The 19,918-nt window shown below is 41.6% G+C and overlaps 1 protein-coding gene across 7 annotated transcripts in view; it reads left to right on the forward strand.

Moving 5' to 3' along the window:
* Positions 1-19,733, forward strand: part of nfat5b (nuclear factor of activated T cells 5b) — a 41,868-nt gene extending 22,135 nt beyond the window's left edge. For 3 of the 7 annotated variants that reach the window (XM_026168229.1, XM_026168219.1, XM_026168211.1), the window contains exons 2-13: positions 4,037-4,108; positions 4,621-5,227; positions 6,243-6,429; positions 7,523-7,713; positions 7,845-8,017; positions 10,161-10,295; positions 10,383-10,435; positions 11,321-11,453; positions 12,124-12,198; positions 12,343-12,407; positions 12,601-14,377; positions 15,299-19,733. In XM_026168229.1, the coding sequence (XP_026024014.1) occupies positions 4,638-5,227; positions 6,243-6,429; positions 7,523-7,713; positions 7,845-8,017; positions 10,161-10,295; positions 10,383-10,435; positions 11,321-11,453; positions 12,124-12,198; positions 12,343-12,407; positions 12,601-14,377; positions 15,299-15,537 (3,618 nt within the window). In that variant the 5' untranslated portion in view covers positions 4,037-4,108; positions 4,621-4,637 and the 3' untranslated portion in view covers positions 15,538-19,733. The remainder of the gene's footprint in view (positions 1-4,036; positions 4,109-4,620; positions 5,228-6,242; positions 6,430-7,522; positions 7,714-7,844; positions 8,018-10,160; positions 10,296-10,382; positions 10,436-11,320; positions 11,454-12,123; positions 12,199-12,342; positions 12,408-12,600; positions 14,378-15,298) is intronic. The other 4 variants (XM_026168178.1, XM_026168194.1, XM_026168202.1 and 1 more) reach the window with 2 other exon arrangements.
* The last annotated feature ends 185 nt before the right edge of the window (positions 19,734-19,918 follow it).

Consider the following 19,918-nt stretch of genomic DNA (forward strand, 5'->3'; position numbering starts at 1 on the left):
ATCCCAGTCACACAGGCCTAGAGACCAGCTAAACATCCCGTGGTCTATTCCCATCACTTGTGAGATTTTGGGGTTCCTTGACTAATTGGCATAAACCACCTTGCAATTGCTTTGGTTGGTGACAGATTGCCATGGTCGCCTAAAGTTTGCATGGAACAGACTAAAAATTTTTCACAGACACTCACTGGCTGTTCTACAAGCGGTAGTGAAACTCTGAAAAGTGCAAAACCAACCAGACATGGAGACCTTTTGCATTCAAAGTAAAACTTGTACCTTTTGAAATGTTTTGGCTCCAGTGCCAGGGTAAAGCTTTTTGCTTAGAAAGAACGTTTTCCATTGTCGTTACACTTTTTCAAGTTTTCCTACAGTTTGTCACTGCAAATGCCTGCCTGTTACATCTGTAGTAGACTTTATTGTGCCAGATAAAAGTAGGAAGACATCTGTGAAGTTTGTTTGTTTGTTTGTTTTTTAACTTCTGATTATTGCCTTTACATTCCTAGGATCGACTGTACACGTGTCATAAGGTGATATGTTTAAAAGTTTTAAATGTCCCTCTGTAAAGCATTCTGGTGTCTGAACAGGGCTATGCAAATAAATTTCACTTGAGTAGTTAGCAAGCATCTGAAGACAAGTCGGCATCGTCCATGCAAGCTACAGGCAGCCACTGCTATCTGATAGTGAACAATGCAATCACAAAGAGGTTTTTGGTGAAGCAGCCTCTTTCTGACTGATTTCACCTCACCAGCCAGTCAAAGAATACAACCCCGACCCCCAGCGCGACATGTAGTTGTCTCACGTCCAATATGGGGGACTACTATCAAGCAATTTGTGCATGATGTCCTGCGAGAAACAGCCATAGTTTTGATGTTTTCCTGGTTGTTTGGAGAAAAAATTTGTTGTTTGAAGTATTAATCATTTGCTCTCATTTGTTTGTTGGCAATTCTGTATTGTGGTTTCTGATCATATGTGTTTTTGTCTCATGATACTTGCTCAAAATGACACTATCTTCATGCGTTTTATGCGCTCTTTTTTTCTTCCAACCGTTTTTTTTCTTGTAAACCAATGATTCATCCAAACGTCAACAATGTCAAGACCAGTGTAACTGTTTGTTTATAATCTGCCATTTTATGGCATTATTTTTGTGCCACTATTCTGAGCGCATGTAAAAAAAAAAAACTGAGCGCATGTAAAAAAAAGTTTGCAGGTGCAAGTGTTGTATTTTGAGGAGAAATTTATTTTGAGCGAAGAAAAGCTGAATTTGAGTGAACAAAATTCATTGCTGCGTGCAAAAAATGTATTTCAGTGTTTGCTATTATCCACACACACACACACAATAGCAGCCCCTCTCTCTCAGTTTTTGCATTTGCGCTCGCTCACAACGTGTTGCTCACACTCTCAACATTTCTGCCCGTGCGCGCTCAACTCTTTCTCTACACAGTTATATTTGTGACACAAAACCAGCCAATCACAGACTTGGATGCAAAAAAATCTGATTGGCTGTTCTGGTCTCCAATCAGCTCGAAATGACAAAATGCAATATCCCAGAATCCATTTCGTCCAAAATGCAAATGAGGCAGTGGCGAAGGGAGACAGAGTGGCGGATTTTGAAATATTACTCTTTCTGGGTCACAAAATAAACTTTTACGATATTTTCATGCGAGAATGTTGCTGTGTAAACTTCAAATACCTGCTCGATTCATCAAGACATCACATATTTGCATAACTGCTCTAACGTTTTCGGAGATGCCTGTTACCCACCAGCTGACCGGGTGGTCACTCGGGTTAAACGTAATATATAAGGCTGAACTGACAAAAAAATCACCAACTACACCACCAGGTATTATAGGAAAAACCATAAAGCCTTTGAACTAAAACAAACGCTGTTGTGACAGTGACGTACACTGTCTTGTTGGTATATATGTATGATTTGTATCACCTTCATGTTTCCAAACCGATATCATGAGCAGCAGCTTATACAGCTGTGGCTCCAGCAAACATCAGCTGATACTAGAAATTAATTTTAAATAAATTCTAACAACAGCTTATCAAGCTTGAACGTGCTGCTGTTGTTGTTTAGCGCAACATCCACTGGTTTCCTGTTTCTGGCGCAAAGTGGGAGATATACAAACAAGAGAGACGATCAGCTGATCATTGATCAGTTTCATGATTGACGTAGCAACAGGAGAGGGAGGGAGAGAGAATGAGGGGAGAAGAGGCAGCTGTGCAACGTAAAGACAGAATAACTCCAGCTTTGTCTTTTTTTTCATTCTTGCTGAAGTCCAGAACAAATCGCGTTCCTTTTCCTCTCCATACGGATGTATTGTAATTGGTCCAGCCCAGAGTTGATCATGACCAATTGGCCAATCCACCACCTTTCATTGTTTATACCGTTACAAAAACAAACAAACATAAAAATGAAAAATCATCATCGGCCCACCGGGCAAATGTCCGGGATGCCCAATGGCCAGTCCAGCTATGCGGTCAGCTGGTGGGTAACAGGCATCTCCGAAAACGTTAGAGCACTTATGCAAATATGTGATGTCTTGATGAATCGAGCAGGTATTTGAAGTTTACACAGCAACATTCACGCATGAAAATATCTTAAAAGTTTATTTTGTGACCCAGAAAGAGTAATATTTCAAACTCCGCCACTCTGTGTTCCTCCGCCACTGCCTCATTTGAGTTTTGGACGAAATGGATTCTGGGATATTGCATTTTGTCATTTCGAGCTGATTGGAGACCAGAACAGCCAATCAGATTTTTTTGCATCCAAGTCTGTGATTGGCTGGTTTTGTGGCACAAATATAACGGTGTAGAGAAAGAGTTGAGCGCGCACGGGCAGAAATGTTGAGAGCGCGAGGAACACGTTGAGAGCGCGAGGAACACGTTGCGAGCGAGCGCAAATGCAAAAACTGAGGGGCTGCTTTTGTGTGTGTGTGTGTATGGATAATAGCAAACACTGAAATACATTTTTTGCACGCAGGAATGAATTTTGTTCACTCAAATTCAGCTTTTCTTTGCTCAAAATAAATTTCTCCTCAAAATACAACACTTGCACCTGCAAACTTTTTTTTTTTTAGGTGTGCTCAATTTTTTTTTATACGTGCGCTCAGAATAGTGGCACAAAAATAACGCCATACCATTTAACCATCCTTTCCCCACACTCTTTATATAGTTCATTTTAAACTCTTTTGAATATTTTTGAAATAACAGTGTGCACCAACCAGCCACAACATTAAAACCGCTTGCCAAATACGATAGCTCTGCAAAACCTCTAAAGGTGTCCTCCAGGCACCAAGATGTCAGCAGCAGAGCCTTCGTTGTCGTGATCTGTAGATCACGCTATTTTTTTTCTTTCTTTCATATCCTTCCTCACTGAGATTGCGATGTGGGAAATTTTCAGGCCACACCTTGATCTGTTTATGCTTCTCAAACCATTCCAGAGCACATTTGCAGTGTCAATTCTCCTGGTGGAAGCTGAAATACAGTGAATGCATTTGCATGGTCTGCTGGAGTGTCTCGAAAGGTGACATGCTTCAACGTAACAATACACAAGATTGTTAGGAGCTAATATTCTCTGGAGTGTCACACTGCCTCTGGTGGCTTGCCGTTTTTCCATAGTGCGTCCTGCTGCTACCAGGTGAAAGAGGTGCACGCACCCAACCGTCAACAGGACTCACGATCCTGCTTATGTGCACATTGTACCAGAGACATGGGACAGGATGGCCACTGCATTAAATCACTCAGTTCCTTGTGCTTGCCCATTTCTTTCACTTCTAACACGTCTGCTCCAAGAACTTTCTGCCTAATGTGTCCCACTCCCCTCACATTTACCACTGTATTCCTTGTTATGTTGGTGGTTTCAATGTTATGGCTGATCAGTGTATATAAGCATGTTGAAGCAACATGATTTTTGCCAAAAAAATTTCCCTGTTCGATTGATTTCTTTATTTCTCTTCTTTTTAATAAAATCTGAATACGTTTTTTTACTGTTCAGCTTTTATTGCTTATTTGCTGTCTCATTTTTATATTCCAGGAAGTTCCCTATGAAGCAGGGAGTGTCTGCATTTTATATGCAGAAAATGGTCTGCAGTTCTCTGCTTCCTAGGTCAGAAGCTTGTTTATTTTGTCTCAGCGGCTACGCTCAGTCCCCAAAATGAACACTGATAGAAAGCAAGATATAAATAAACGAAAAGTTCCCATAATTGGCATGCCTCATATTGTACAATATTATTATTGTCGAGATTTTTATTTGAGCATGCACAAAATGCTAGCAATAATGAATTTCTGTTGTTTTTGAAGTTGATTACAGTACATTGAAATAAAATATAGTGGCCTGCTCAACCTTTGTCTTCGTTTTTAGTCTTCTTGACATAACACCTCCACTGTGCTACAAATACTCCACATTTATAACTTCATCAGAATCAGATGCACATTTATATGTAAGATCTAGTAACAACACAGTTTCTTTTTTGGATGACAACATATAAAAAAAAATGTAATAAAATCAGCAACAAAAAAATTGAAACAGAGAAAAAAACTATTTTGCTGTAAAATTGGGACTACTAGCCAACATTAGTTGAGATGCCTGTATTAACTATCTAATTATTTGCACTGTAGATGCCTCTTCTCTGACCATGGAAGGCCCTCGCAGTGCTTTTTCCACCTCTTCCAGCTCCACCATGCATTCCAGTAATCTAACCAATGACCAGAAACCAGTTAAAGACAGTAATGTTGATCCAGACGACACCAGGAGTACCAAAGTGGTACCAGAGGCTGCTGGAGCAGAACGTGGAAATGGTAACGGCAGGGGCAGCGGCGAGCTAGCAGGAGGAAAAGGTGTAACAACCCAGGAAGGCCCACTGCATCACCCACTGACTCCATCAAAGCGTCGCACCGTACTGAACATCTCGCCACCTCCAGAAGATTTGTTTGATGACAGCCAAATGTCCTGCCAAGATGATGGGACCCAGGATACAGAGCAAAGTAACAGCATCTGGATGGATGAATCTCTGTCCAACTTCAGTGTGACGAGCACGCTGTCTTACAATGACAACACAGAGGTGCCACGGAAGTCCCGCAAACGTACCCCCCGTCAAAGGCCTGGCCCTAAGACGGCGCCAGCAGGGGAGGGCAGCATGGATGTGTTTGATGCAGACAGTGCCAAAGGCCCACACTTTGTCCTGTCGCAGCTAGGCCCTGACAGCAAGGGAGGACATAAAGGAAGGTTTGTACTTTTTGTATTATGATCACCAGAAATTTGTCACATGCCTCTCGACATTTCATGGAGTTGTCAAAAATATTTCCAGTGGTTTCTTCCTGATTAAAGGGAGGTTTTCCTTCCCACTGTTGCCAAAGCGATTGCTCATGGGGGTCATATCATTGTTGGGGTTTTCTGTTTATTCTGTACTATTGTAGCACCTTGAGGCAACTGTTATTGTGATTTGGCACTATATAAATAGAATTGATTTTGAAATAAATGATGTTACATTATCAGTAAGTAAAGAAAACACATTGATTTAGGACATTGTTGACTCACTTGTTAGCTAGATTTATGTTCATTTAATAGTTTCCTTTGATAGTTGCACCAGCCCTTTAGTAGTTACTTGGGTACTCAGCCTTTCTCTGACTATAACTTTAAAGACCCGTTTTAATAATTTTGCTCAGCCCTCATCGTTATTGTAGAAGGAGGTAGTATCACGAAATGATACGTTGGCACACACCGACAGATGGAAATCTTTACCAAACTGATCTGGCTCTAAATTTCCCACCACACTTTGACTGAAGGAGAGCGGTTAGATCAGAGGGGAGGGAGGGGCAGGATACTGAAGTACAAACAATGGTCAGCCACAGTGAATCACAGAGCCCTTCTCAAAGACCTAGGATAAGCAGAGCAGATTAAATAAACAGATAAGGCTGAACGTTTTAGGAGCTGGGGATAGAAAATGTTTGGTTGATGGACACCCTCTGAACTCTGCATTGCTTAGTGCGCCATGGCAACTTCAGAGCAGTTTCACTGTTGTGACTGAGAGCTATGTACTGCAGCAAACCCCAGCCAATTGCATACAGATATATAATACTGTTAGGGTTCTTTTTATTTAAACTGGGGTTCTGAACCTAACATTGCTGCAAACACTTGCATGGATTAAGTTGAAGACTTTTTAATCCATCATAGGCTACATGAAAACGTTAGAATTAGAGATCATCTGCTCGTGTCTCTGTCAAATTGGTCTTTGCTGCAGTTCTGATGAACCTCAGACTACTATTCAGAAAGGAGGAACTCTCTCGATGCAGTTCCCACAAAAGAGTGAGGGGAAAGAGTTGAAGATCCTCGTCCAGCCTGAGACCCAACACAGAGCCCGCTATCTGACTGAAGGCAGCAGAGGATCCGTGAAGGACCGCACTCAGCAGGGCTTCCCTACTGTAAAGGTAATTGTAAAACCCCTCTGTAGTTAATGTTGAAATTCTACTGCTTTAGCATCCCTGTGTTTAACGTTAGCATAAGGTGAAAGTAAGTGCTGATATTGAATTTATTACTTGCAACATTTTCCAAAGAAGTTGGGGCACTCCTGGGCTTCCCTACAACTTTTTTTTTTTTTAACAATACTGTATTGAACTGAGAAGACAAGTTGCTGTCATTTTGAAAGCAAAATGGTCCCTCAATTTTCATTTGAGCCTCCTAACAGATAGGCCTCTTGTGTTTTACGTATATCAAATGTTTTCTCCAAGTGATGGGTCTGGACTGTGTTCACTGACAATGATTTTGTGAAGTGTTCCACTTGTGTTCAAGTGGATATCCACGTCCTTGGGAGGATGAAATGAAGTGTCAGAGTCTGTAATATTTCATGAGACTGTTAGTTCTCACTGCTGTTCACAAATGAGGACGTTGGATGAGGAAATCAGCTCCTTCAGACTGTCAGTCACTTATCAGGAATCCAACTTTCACTTGAGTTCATGTGTGAAAACAGGGACCTAAGCTTTAAGGAGCTGTAGCTTGATGAAAAAGGAATTAAATTTTATGTACTCGCTCAGACTAAAGCTGAGCTGTAGTTAACCGACTTCAAAAGCAGACAAAAACCAGACGTTAGTCAGAACAGGCACATTGTCTTGTGTTTGATCATTCATTTGCCCAGGTTCTGCAGATGGTCACAAGGCAGCCAGAGCCCAGAAATGACAGGTGAATCCAAACTGATAAAACAATCACCAAAGCCATAAAGAACTAAAGCTGACCGATTTGCATCTGAAAGCAGAATCCAATAATAAATTAAGCTAACAATGTCCTTGAGCAAGACATTGACACCATCAATGTCAGGGCAGGTAGGTGAAGATGCACAAGTTCAGCTGAATGCACAGAACTGATTGGGCATTATATGATGGAATAGTGTAAACTGGGAGCTCATTATTAGCACAGAAGTTTCAGAAATAAGCAGTTCATAGTCCATAGTTTTGTATGAAAATGTTATGACACAGCAGATCTACAATGAGCTCCGTTTGATTGCTCATCTGTTTTTGCCTTGCACAGTTGGAGGGAGTGAGCGAGCCAGTGGTTTTGCAGGTGTTCGTTGGCACCGATGCTGGCCGCGTGAAGCCTCATGGGTTTTACCAAGCCTGCAGGGTTACTGGTCGCAACACCACAGCCTGCAAGGAGGTTGATATTGAAGGCACAACTGTTATCGAAGTGTCCCTGGATCCAAGCTCCAACATGACCCTAGCGTACGTGCTTTTAAAACTGAAATTGTGTCATTTAAGTGATAGTTGTTAGTCCTACTAAGAACATTTCCTTATAATTGCCAAAATCCTCTTGAGAGCAAGTAAACCCAAGTTAACACTGCCCCTCACTGCAGGGTGGACTGTGTTGGGATCCTGAAGCTCCGCAACGCTGATGTAGAGGCTCGCATTGGGGTGGCCGGATCAAAGAAGAAGAGCACACGTGCTCGGCTCGTGTTTCGGGTCAACATCCCCCGTCCAGATGGTTCAGTGCTTACACTACAGACTCCCTCATCTCCAATCCTGTGTAGTAAGTCATTTTTCTCATACTTTGACTGGAAATACTATGTTGTGAAGTCGGTATATTAGTTAAACCACTTAAAAAAACTTTGTGCAGAAAATTATCCAGCAAGGTTTAATTACAAGGTATTATTTACGATATTCATGTAGTTATGACAGGTTAAGTGTGCGAAAATGGGTAGCTGACCTGTAACATGCCTGTTAATAATGACTATAATAATGTAAACTGAATTTTTTTCAGCTCCTGTTTCTCCATTTTTAGAGTCAGAGATCAGGAGACTATTGTCTTCTGATATCAACATTTGGAGAGGAAGGAGACAAAGATCCCATTAGACTGAGTTGTTTAATAATGCCTACAGAATGCAGAAGTACAAAGGTGTGGTTGTTTTTATAAACAGGAAAGACGCTTAGGGCCGTAAAAAAATATCTGTGTCAGTGGATTTGGGAGAATTTGCTCTGAGAGTGGCAGGGGAGAAAGAGAGGGCAAGGACGAAACAATAGGTGTGTGAACTTCTATTGTTTACACGGAGCCAGCATACAACCCAGGGAAATATCTTTCCACGAAACAAGAAAAAACAGTAATCCTGCTTGGCATCTTAGTGTGTGTGCATGTCTGTACGTGTGCGTGTGTGGGGGCGGATATTACTCATATCATGGGGACTTAAATCTGTTTATACAGTCATATTATGGAGACTGTAACTCGTGACCTGACGAGGTAGTTATAAGATTGGGTTAGATCTGAGAAAGTAATGGTTATGTTTAAGGTTGACATGGTTAATAATATCCTTTGAAGTGTGTGTGTGTGTGTGTGTGTGTGTGTGTGTGTGTGTGTGTGTGTGTGTGTGTGTGTGTGTGTGTGTGTGTGTGTGTGTGTGTGTAGACAATGCCCCCCAAAATCAGTGTTGAAGGTAAAGGGTATGTTAAGCATTTGCATTTACAGTTTTCTCAATACTTGGTGATCAGTTTTTCATTTTTGATAAAATATCTTTGAAATATTTATATTTACTGAAAGTTTTAATTTGAAAAGGCAAAACAAAGCTGCCAATCTCCTTAGAAATTTTTGTTTTCATATCCATCCATCCATCGTCATCCGCTTTGTCCGGGGTCGGGTCGCGGGGGCAGCAGCCTAAGCAAAGAGGCCCAGACCTCCCTCTCCCCAGCCACCTCCTCCAGCTTGTCCGGGGGAATACCAAGGCGTTCCCAGGCCAGCCGAGAGATATAATCTCTCCAGCGTGTCCTGGATCTGCCCCGGGGCCTCCTCCCGGTGAGACATGCCTGGAACACCTCACCCAGGAGGCGCCCAGGGGGCATCCTTGTCAGATGCCCGAACCACCTCAGCTGGCTCCTTTCGATGTGGAGCAGCAGCGGCTCTACTCTGAGCCCCTCCCGGATGGCCGAACTTCTCACCCTATCTCTAAGGGAGAGGCCAGCCACCCTTCGGAGGAAGCTCATTTCTGCCGCTTGTATCCGCGATCTCGTTCTTTCGGTCACTACCCACAGCTCGTGGCCATAGGTGAGGGTAGGGACGTAGATCGACCGGTAAATTGAGAGCTTCGCTTTTACACTCAGCTCCCTCTTCACCACGACGGACCGGTGCAGCGTCCGCATTACTGCAGCTGCAGCCCCAATCCGTCTGTCGATCTCCGGCTCCCTTCTCCCATCACTCGCGAACAAGACCCCGAGATACTTGAACTCCTCCACTTGGGGCAGGAACTCATCCCCGACCCGGAGTGGGCACTCCACCCTTTTCCGGCTGAGAACCATGGCCTCAGATTTGGAGGTGCTGATCCTCATTCCCGCTGCTTCGCACTCGGCTGCGAACCGTTCCAGTGCGAGCTGGAGGCCTTCACCCGATGAAGCCAACAGAACCACATCATCTGCAAAAATCAGAGATGAGATTCTGAGGCCACCAAAGCGAAAGCCCTCCGCCACTTGGCTGCGCCTAGAAATCCTGTCCATAAAAATTATGAACAGAACCGGAGACAAAGGGCAGCCCTTTGTTTTCATATTAGTTTTTTGAATCACTGCTTCAGTCCTTTCAGCATGAATTTCTTTGCTGTTACTGTTAGATTTCATTTTATTTCTGCCTGGGTTGCACGTATAAATAAAACTTTAAAACATAAATGCATGACGTGTATCTGCTGTGTTTACAGCCCAGCCAGCAGGAGTGCCTGAAATACTGAAAAAGTCACTGCACAGCTGTTCAGTGAGGGGTGGAGAGGAGGTCTTCATCATTGGAAAAAACTTTCTTAAAGACACCAAAGTCATATTTCACGAGAATGCCTCTGGTCAGTAGTAAAGCTTTATGTTTTGCATGGTTATTATAGGTGAGGTCATTTCTCTGGTTGATGCTTTACATCGTTTCTGTGTTTCAGATGAGAAGTCATGGAAGGCAGAGGCTGAAATTGACATGGAGCTTTTTCACCAGGTGTGTTTTTTATCTATTTTTAATCTTTTTTGTGACAAACAATTATGGTAATGGCTAACGAGCTCAGTACATAGATGCAGCCATTTCAGACTGGTAAGTGGCTTTAGATGTAATCATCTTAAATGGCTGCTGTTCAAAGGTTTGAGTAGTCTCATTGTGTTCTGACCTAATTACACTCCATCTTAAAGGCTATTACTGAGTGTGTCTCAACAGTCCAGTCTGAACCTTTGCTCTTGTTAAATGACATGACCAGAGCGATGAATCTGCAGCTGCCAAATGAAAGTATTCACATTTTGCTAAGACCTTGACACCCTCATAAACCAGTTTTACAGTTATCTGAAGTTGTGATGTGTATTGTTTGGAAAGGCTGAACAAACATGATTGAATGAACCAACTCGGCTAACTATGCTTTGATGATTTGAAAGATAATTTGGCATTACTTTGGTCGGTTAATGGTCTTCTGTGCTTCTTCATTATTGAGCCAAGTTTTACCGCCACCAGCTGCTGGTAGCTGGAAGTGCTACTGTCATTGATATTTAGTTGACATGGCTGCATGTTAGTGGCTAACACATCTGCCTCAGACACAATCAGATCCCAGGGTCAAGGCTGGAATGCTAGTGGACTCAAAGTGCTGGTCCCAAGCCTGGATAAATGGGAGGGTTGCATGTAGGATTAATATTAATAGCAAAATAATATCAATATCTGGTAGCTGCAAATCCATCGTCTACAGCGAGAGTAAGAAATATGATTTATTGCCCATTTATATTTGGTGTCACTGTGATGTCAGATGTGTCATAGAAATCTCTATAGCAGAATGCTGAAGTTGGGTAGTCTTATTGTTGTAGTCGTGTTTGCTGATGATTTTTTTTGTTTATCATCCCAAAGAATCACCTGATAGTAAAGGTTCCTCCCTACCAGAACCAAGTCATCACATCTAAAGTGTGTGTAGGAATCTACGTGGTGACGAATGCTGGGAGATCCCATGACGTTCAGCCATTTACTTACACTCCAGATCCAGGTTTGTTTGAATCCGTTTCACACTAATTCACATGAAGTGTGTCCTTTTTACAATCGGCTGATAGAAAGATGACCATGAAAATGTAATCGGGATTCTGGTAACCTTGCATGTAGCCTTCAGATTACTGGGTCATTTCCCACACAAGGCTGATTAGATTTACTGACTGGTACCAAAGCAGACCAACCTAGTTAGAAAATAAAGCTGGATTGTATTTAACACCCCAGACACACAGGCCAAATTTTCACTCTCTAGGTGTTTGGCCTTGAGGAATACACATTCTTTTCCTGGTGACCGATGGTTGCCAGGGGTTCGCAAACCAGTCTATCAGCCTGTGTGATTGGGCCTTAAAAACTTTTTTGTTTTAATATATAATTATGCTTTTATGAATGTTCTTGTGTATAGTAGTCATAAGACTTACATCACTTCTTTGTTGAGTATATCAATATATTGTCATTGTTATTTTAGCAGTCATTACCTTTTAAATTGTCTCTTTACTAGTTAATTTGATATCCTTTTAGTCCTCTGGGTAAAACACTGTAAGGTGTGACAAAGTAACTAAACTAAAATTTAGTAAGCAATTTAATTAGCTGTCCACTCACATCATATGTAGCTTTACTTAACTAACATTTTTGCTGTGCATTGATTTTTGTCATTTTGCTGACACTTGCAGCAACAATCGATGTTCCTGTGAAGAAAGAGTTGCCTTCTCCAGTGAAGACGTGTTCTTTTGATGAGCAAATTAAAGGTTATTTTTTATTTATTTCAATTTTTTAACAAAGACACCAAGGTTTCCTATATATAGTAAAGTGAATACATGGAAAAAAATGTAATGTAATCCTTGCTACTCGTACGGTTGTAGATAGATCCCTGATGCCTTTGTTGTCTTTAGTAAAGAGAGAAGATGTCACTCCAATGGAGGTGACAAGCAACCTTCAGTCTTCAGGAGTATTTAAGGTGAAGCTTTTATCTTATATGTTGCTTTCATAATTTGTTTTAAAGTCAAGTCGTTCAGTTCGTTCATGTTTTATTGTCCCTGAAATAAAGCATAAAGGTAGTATTCTGTGTTTTGAAAAAGAGAATAACAGTGATGCATAACTGAAAAGCAAAGTGAAGCACATCTTTTGTGTTCTGTTTTGTGGGTTATCAGCAGACTGGTGATCTGTGCCCAGCCCAGCAGAACTCTGATATGACGGCAGGACATCTAAATAAAAACAGAGTATTCTCCAGCAACCTGTCTCAGCCTGCAGGTGATCCTGACAAAGGCCAGGCGCCTGTTTTTACCAGCGCTGAGCCCTTAAGCACCATCCAGAAGCAGGACATTGTTGCGGGCAGCTCGTTCTCTGTGCCTGCAGACTCTCTGCTTCAGCAAGGATCACAGCAGTTCCTTTTGGAGACCAGAGATGGCCTCAGGCAGGAGAGGCCAGGTGTCAGTTCTGGAGCTGTGGGAAGGTTGTGTGGGGAACCTGCATCTCAACCGCAGCAGCTGCCACTCTTTCCTCCAGATGAAGTAGCCCAGCTGGAAGAAGCAGTGAGACAACTAAAAGCCAAAGGATACTGTAACTTATCACTTCAATCTGACAACCCTATAACCAAACAGCAGCAGCAACACATCCAGCATCAGCAACAGATCCAAAAACAGCAAATTCAGCAGCAGCAACAGCAGCAGCAGGTTATGGAGAATCTGCAGCAGCAGCTGTTTCAGTCACAGATGCAGATGCACTGTGCCATGTTTCAGGATGCATCCCAGGCCAAGAATGGAGAGCTTCAGGTCTCATCACCAGGTGTGGTGACTAACCAGGGATCACTTTTCCAGCCGGACCAGCAACAGCAACAACAGCAACAACAACAGCAGCAGCAACAGCAGGCAGCTCTTTTTCAGCAGGCAAATGATCTTCTTTCTATCCAGACAAACTTCCTCCAGCAGACCCCATCTCACTCTTCACCACCGATGTTTCACAATCCCAGCACTCTGGCAGAAACGCAGGATCCACAGGGGGCGCTGTTTCAAAAAGCCTCCCAGGAACAGGTCCAGGCTGCACTCTTCCAAAGCACCATGACAGTGCTACAGTCTCCAGAGCAGCAAGCCTCATCCCCTGGACTCTTCCTCCCCCAGACCTCTATGTCCAATCAGCTTTCAAACAACAGTTCCCAGCAACAGCAGCAGCAACAGCAGCAGCAGCTGGCCTTCCTTAGCGCTTTACAATCTTCTTCCCCTGAACCACAGTCAGTATTTCAGACCCAGATCTCCCCCATCCAGCAGAGAAGCCCCATGGAGCAGGAGCAACCATCTCAGCCTCAACACCACACACAGCCAGCCCAGCAGGCCACCCTGTTTCAGAACATCTCCCCACATTCATCTACAAATTCACTTTCTCCAGGCCAGCAGCAGCAGCAACAGCAGGCTGGCTTGCTGTTTTGCAGCAACACACTTTCCACACCAGACCAGGGCTCTAGCATCCTTTTCAGTAACCAAGGCCAAATGCCTCCTTTGACCAACAACAGTCTAGTTTCTCAAGAGCCCCAAAACACCCCTCTGCCCTTTTCTCAAGCCAACATGGTGACGGTAACCCAGCAAGATCGCCCAGAACCCATGACCTTAGGGAACCCTACTGAACCACCACAGCAAGCCATGTTTCAGGAGCAACAACCTATGCAGCTGGGGAACAGCAGCAACAGAGAGGAGCAGCCTGTGGGTCTCTTCATGCCTCAGTCCACTATGGCCTCTCTGCAGGGGGGTCTGGCCGCTCAGGAGCTTGCACAATCAGCCGTGTTTGCCTCACAGAATGGCGTGGCAAACCTCCAGACAACTACGTCCTCCCCTGTTCAACAGCCAGGATCTCTGTTTCAAACAGCTGTGAGTGGGAGCGTCAATCAATCCAGCCAGCCTCAACAAGCTGGCCTCTTCCTTTTCGGTATCCAGAACGGTAAGGAATTTATTAGGCAAGTGCACGTTGTTGAAACTGCTGAAATGACTCAAAGTGAGAAGTGAGGAACAAGATTATCACTTAGTTACTTTTAGTTCACTCTGGTTGCTCTCATTAGAGTTGTTTCCAGATGCAGCAAACAGCTGTTTATGGCAAGAAAAGATACAGTTAGTAATTAGCTGGTAAACCTAAAGGAGTATTACATAGTCAAAAAGCCCATTTTTCTTCTTCATTATTTAGCAGAGCTAAAAAGAAGCTTCGTTGAGTGATGAGACTCACAACTTTGACTACTGAGCATTGCTTCGTATCTATTCAGTAGATTCACCACATCAACTTAAAGCGTGATAGAAAGTTAATGTGTTCATTGCATAGACAAGGGCTAGGCAACTCCAGGCTGTGTTGGATCAAGGACACATCTAAAACCTGCAGGACACCAGTACTCGAGGCCTGGACTTGCCTACCCCTGGCATAGACTGTATCTCTATGTATCACTACTTGTTTCTGCTGCCCTCAAGTGGCAAAAATGAGTTACTTCAGATTAAATTTCACATGTCTGTGAAATACCAGTATTAGAATTTATCCTTTTTATTTTTATTAATGTTCATCTTTAACATATTTGTAAAGTTGTTTTTTTTTTTATCCCCATCCTTTAATTGTCCAATAAAAGAAAAACAAAACACAATTTTTAAGTCTGATTTATAGGTTGCAAATTGGCAAGAATTGAGTACAGTCAAATCTGGATTGTGAGGACTCATTATTGACAGTAAAGTAGTGTCTCCACTTTTCATTCAAATTTATGACCAAAGCATAAGTAATTAATAATCTGTTCACTGCTTACTTTATTCAAGGGCCTGTGGTTTGTTATTTTCTTGACTGTGGTTCCTGTTGAGTCATGAAGCTCTTTCTGTTCCTTCCTTGCAGAATGCGGCCAGTTGATGGAAACTCCTGGAAACACGCTGTCAGATCAGATAATAGCAATCAGCCAGTCTGGTCAGAACCAGAGAGAGAGTGAAGCGCACATCCAGTCCCTGCTCAGCCAGTCCCTCTCTCAGTCTGGCACTGTGCCGAACACCATGTCTGCCTCTCAGAACATGGAGAAGATTGACGATCTGCTGGTCAGCCTGCAGGAGCCGGGCAGCAACATAACTCGTTCCTACTAATTGAATGCAGGTTTATAACTTTTTCTATTTGTAGGTCCAAATATTGTCTCTTAGGAATTTTATGTAAGTTAAACCTTTAAAATTAACCCTCAGTGATGTGTTTATTTGTGGTCACTTCATGTTTTGTTTTTTTCTGAACTATATGCATATGATTTGGTCTTCTTTTAAGGGTGTGTTAGGAAAGAACAGTTAAGATGAGCTAAAGATTTTATAGTGATCATGAAGATAAAGTGGACAAATTAATATTCGGATAACTAAAAGAAATGAAACATAAACATCTCTAACTCAATGACTGAATGGCTGAAAATGGCAATGGACTCCAGAGAAGGAAACTTCCGTGAAACTTTGAAAGATGTTGAATTTAGACCTCGGGAAAGACACTAACCAGCAATCCTTGGAATTTGTTAGAGTTCTATCTGTAAGTAGAATTTCACTAATGTTATTTGCAGTATCTTTTAGTTCTTGTGGTGTTTTCACAAATCACATTCTTTTTTTTTTCCTTTTTTAAAAACTTTTGTATTTTGGTTGCACGGAGCATGGATTGTGTGACACAGTGAGAGGAGTGCGGTATGTAGGGGTTGAAGGGGTTTTAGTTCAAGGACCACATGAAATCAGTTTGATTTCATTTCAGTGGGTGTTAGGGCAGTTCAATCACTGAACTTCAACTTTAAAAAGTTTAATAAACATAAGTTAATGAATCCTCCATTTTTCAAAAAGAAAACAAGAACCAACAGTCTGAGATGTTTTTGGTTTAACCTCAGTGTAGCATGACAGGCCATGAGTTATTTCTTTTTCAAGAGGGAGTTGGTTTAGACAGCCACTCTCATTAGTTGGATGATTTTTAATTACTTTTAACTACTGCTATTAAAAAAAAACAACAGACTGAAGAGACCACAGATTGTGCAAGTTCTACAGTTTGTTAAAGTCTTTGAGTGGGCTGAATTGGCTCCTCTGCCCTCATGTTTGACACCCCTGGTAGGTAGCTTCTGTTGAGTCATGTGATCCAACAGTGTAGAAAATGTGAAAGAAGGCTGGAGCAGACAGAGAAATGAGAGACAAAGGACGAGCTGTAAAAACGAATACACACTAATCTTATGTAATATCGCAATTACGTTTTGTTTGTTTGTGGGTAATATTTCATTGTTGTAGCAGCAAGCTTGCACCCAATAGTGTAAATAAATCCGCTTTAGTTGTCTTTGTCACAAAGTGACTTTGGTTTCATCGATGATGGAAGCTCAGATGCTCACTAGGTGTGCTGTACTTTTCTGTGTTATATTTTGCTGCAAATCAGTCTTGTCAAGGCCAGTTGAGTAGACTGATGATGTGAAACACACACCAGTCAGCCACAATAATAAAACCTTCAATAGTTTAATGCAGTTTATCGCCCCGCTGGGAGAACTTGGTTCCTGACATTCATGAGGATAACTGGACCTGTTGTTTGACCAGCGTAAATACAGCTCAAGGAACATCACGCTTCCCAGATCCCAGTGATGTCAAGCATCGACAGTTTGAGCTGGAACAAGCCTGGTCTACGGACTCCTCAATTTACTACCGACCAAGTCCAGAAGGATCCTTGCCACCAGAGATCAGGACTCCGCCAGAGGTGTTCTTGAGGGACCCATGCAATATTAGGAAGATGGGTTTTAATGTTGTGGCTGGTCAGTGTCTTTTTGAGTATGAAATACTTTGCAGTATCCACCACAGTGTACAGGCTTTGTAATGACGGCGTGACAAAATTTAAGGCATTAAAAAAAAAAAAATCATCACCAGGAGGCAGCAAGTTTGCCTGAAGCTGCCTCTTCTGCATTGTTTACAGTGAATATGAATATGGATCATAAAAACAAATTACCACGAGAGTCTGATTTAAGCCAGTATCGCTAAATGTGTCCAAATTAGTTACTGTATAACAAAAATGTTTTAGAACAGTGTGAATTTTTGACATCTATGTTACAACTGTCACTGTTCATTCACAGAAAAAGCTAAAACATTATTAGTCCTTTATTTTATTTATCCAGGTAAAAATTCTCATTGAGATTAAAAATCTAATTTCCAAGAGAGACCTGGCATCGTACTAACATATTAGAATCCTAAAAGCTGTGCTGGAAAACTGGACAAATCAGGAAAAACTTACATTACCTGCATTAAAATGTTAAATGCTAACTTCAGATGACCTATATCTCGTATATGTACATGCACCTAGAGCAGAATATATTATATGTAGAATATATATATTATATTTTTATTGTGTGCTTTAGTGTCATTTTGTTGGTGTCATTCTGCGGCAGGCACGCATGAACAGGAGTAGTAGTCTTTTTTCTTTTTTTTTTAAAGCCTTTCCAGCAGGTTATTAATGTGATTGATTCAGTGAATGTTGAAAAAGCAGCAGCATTCACTAATGCTACTGCACATCTCATCCAGGATAGTGTAGTAACATGCACGAATAGAGCCCGCTACGTATGTTTTCTTGTAAATGGATACTGTACAGTTTGGATACTGTACTGTACAGTTCATGTCGCCGTAAGCAGTTTGCCAGTGACCTCTGGACCAAAGGTTGACTCAAATCTTGCTCTGAATGAATCCAGGAATGATGGAAGGCCAGTTTTATGGCTCATGAGTTTTTATTCTCTTTTTACAGGCTTGCATTTTAGCTTTAAGATCAGCGTAGTTTTTTTTTTCTCTTCCTTTACAGAATTTACAGATTTTATTTTTAGATATTGTTCTACTGTTCACGCTTTCCCCCTCAATGTCATGTCTAATTTCCCTTTAAAGTGTGTGCACGAACAAGGTGCTGGTCTCTGATAGGATCGGCCCCGTTTTACGCCTCGTTGTTGCCGTGTTTTCTGTGTATAGTTTGTCAGAAGTACATCAACGCCGCTACATTTTATACGCTTTCAAATCTGGATTAGCTGTCGGTTAGGATGGAGACGATGTAAACAGGGCGTAAGTTGGAAGAGTTGGAGTGGTTTTTAAAGGGACCCGATTCCTGAAGAAAACCCGTCTTTGGAGAAAAGAGCTTTCTGAGACTGGCTTTCTTCAATTTGTGACTTTGTTTAATAACTAATATTTCCAGTGTTGAATATTTATGATTTAATTTCCTTTTGTTTGTAGATACTAATTCTTTTTTTTTATCAGTTTAGTACTTGTGCCTCTTTTCAGAGAAGTATATCTTAATTTATTTGTGTGTTGGTTAGTCTCCAAATTGTAATCGCAGCTGTGTTTCTAACTTCGTGAATGACACAGTTCGTGATTCGGCAGCCACCCCCCAAAGAGACATGCACACATGCTGATACAGGCACCTTGCGATGGATATTTCCGTGCACAGTTCCTTCTGTGACTTGCAGAAGTTGTAGTTACACCTTTAAGCTGACGTCACATGTTTATTTATGGTTTGTAATTAGACCGAAGGTCCGATGTGACCAAATACTTAAAAACAGGGCAACAGTATTTTTACAATGAAAATCATCCTAAATGTGCATCATGGTTGTAAAAGTGTCATTTTGAGACACAGTGAATGAATGGTACACATAAGGGGGAGGTGATTACTTTTTTTTTTTTTGGGGGGGGGGGGGTAGTAGTTTCCTCAGTTGTGTATATTATGTGTAATTGTTGATCAGATATGAGTGTGTTTCCCTCATTTACACCGTCGTGTATGGAAGACAAGAGGGAGGTTTTTGTTTTATTTTGAAAAAAGTTCTCGTTTTTCTCATTTTATTTAATTTTCTTTTTCAGTAGAACAAGATGTGGTTTTCTTTTATTATAACCTATTAATATTATGTCAGCAGAGTCACACACATTTTAGTTGTTTTGTGTTTTTGTTTTGTTTTTTTGTTTTTTTTTACCATATACACTGCTTAAAACACCCATAAAGATTGTACACGTGCCTTAACGAGATGTTGTAGCAACAGTCAGATTGACGTTTTACCATATCTGCTTGTTTAACACCTCGCTGGCCTTACCGGGGATGGTTAGTCCTTATTAAATAGAATGTTTCAAGCCATAACACTTTGAGTGCGCTTTAAGTGCTCGACAACAGTGACCAGATAAATGAGGTTGTGGTGGATTCATGTGTTGTGCAATTTGTGTCATATCTGACTTGTTTGTACTGAAGTACCCATTGCATTTATGTTGTTCGACACAGATGCAAAAAAGATTTTTCTCTGAAACTGCTATGCAGCTAATAAACCTTTTTAAATGTAGATCTATTACTTTTTGAACATATATTTTTCTATATAGCCTCTCCCATTTTTAGACTAAAGGAGAAACCAAAATAGATGTTCTTTGTTATTTACAATTTCTGCCTGGTTTTAATTCTGTTAGTCAAAATGCTAACTTTTCAGCAACAATTAAAGATGCTTTCTTGTGTTTTCGTTGAGACAAGGGT

The sequence above is a fragment of the Astatotilapia calliptera genome, chromosome 1, assembly GCF_900246225.1.
Source record: "Astatotilapia calliptera chromosome 1, fAstCal1.2, whole genome shotgun sequence".
Classification (NCBI taxonomy): domain Eukaryota; kingdom Metazoa; phylum Chordata; class Actinopteri; order Cichliformes; family Cichlidae; genus Astatotilapia; species Astatotilapia calliptera.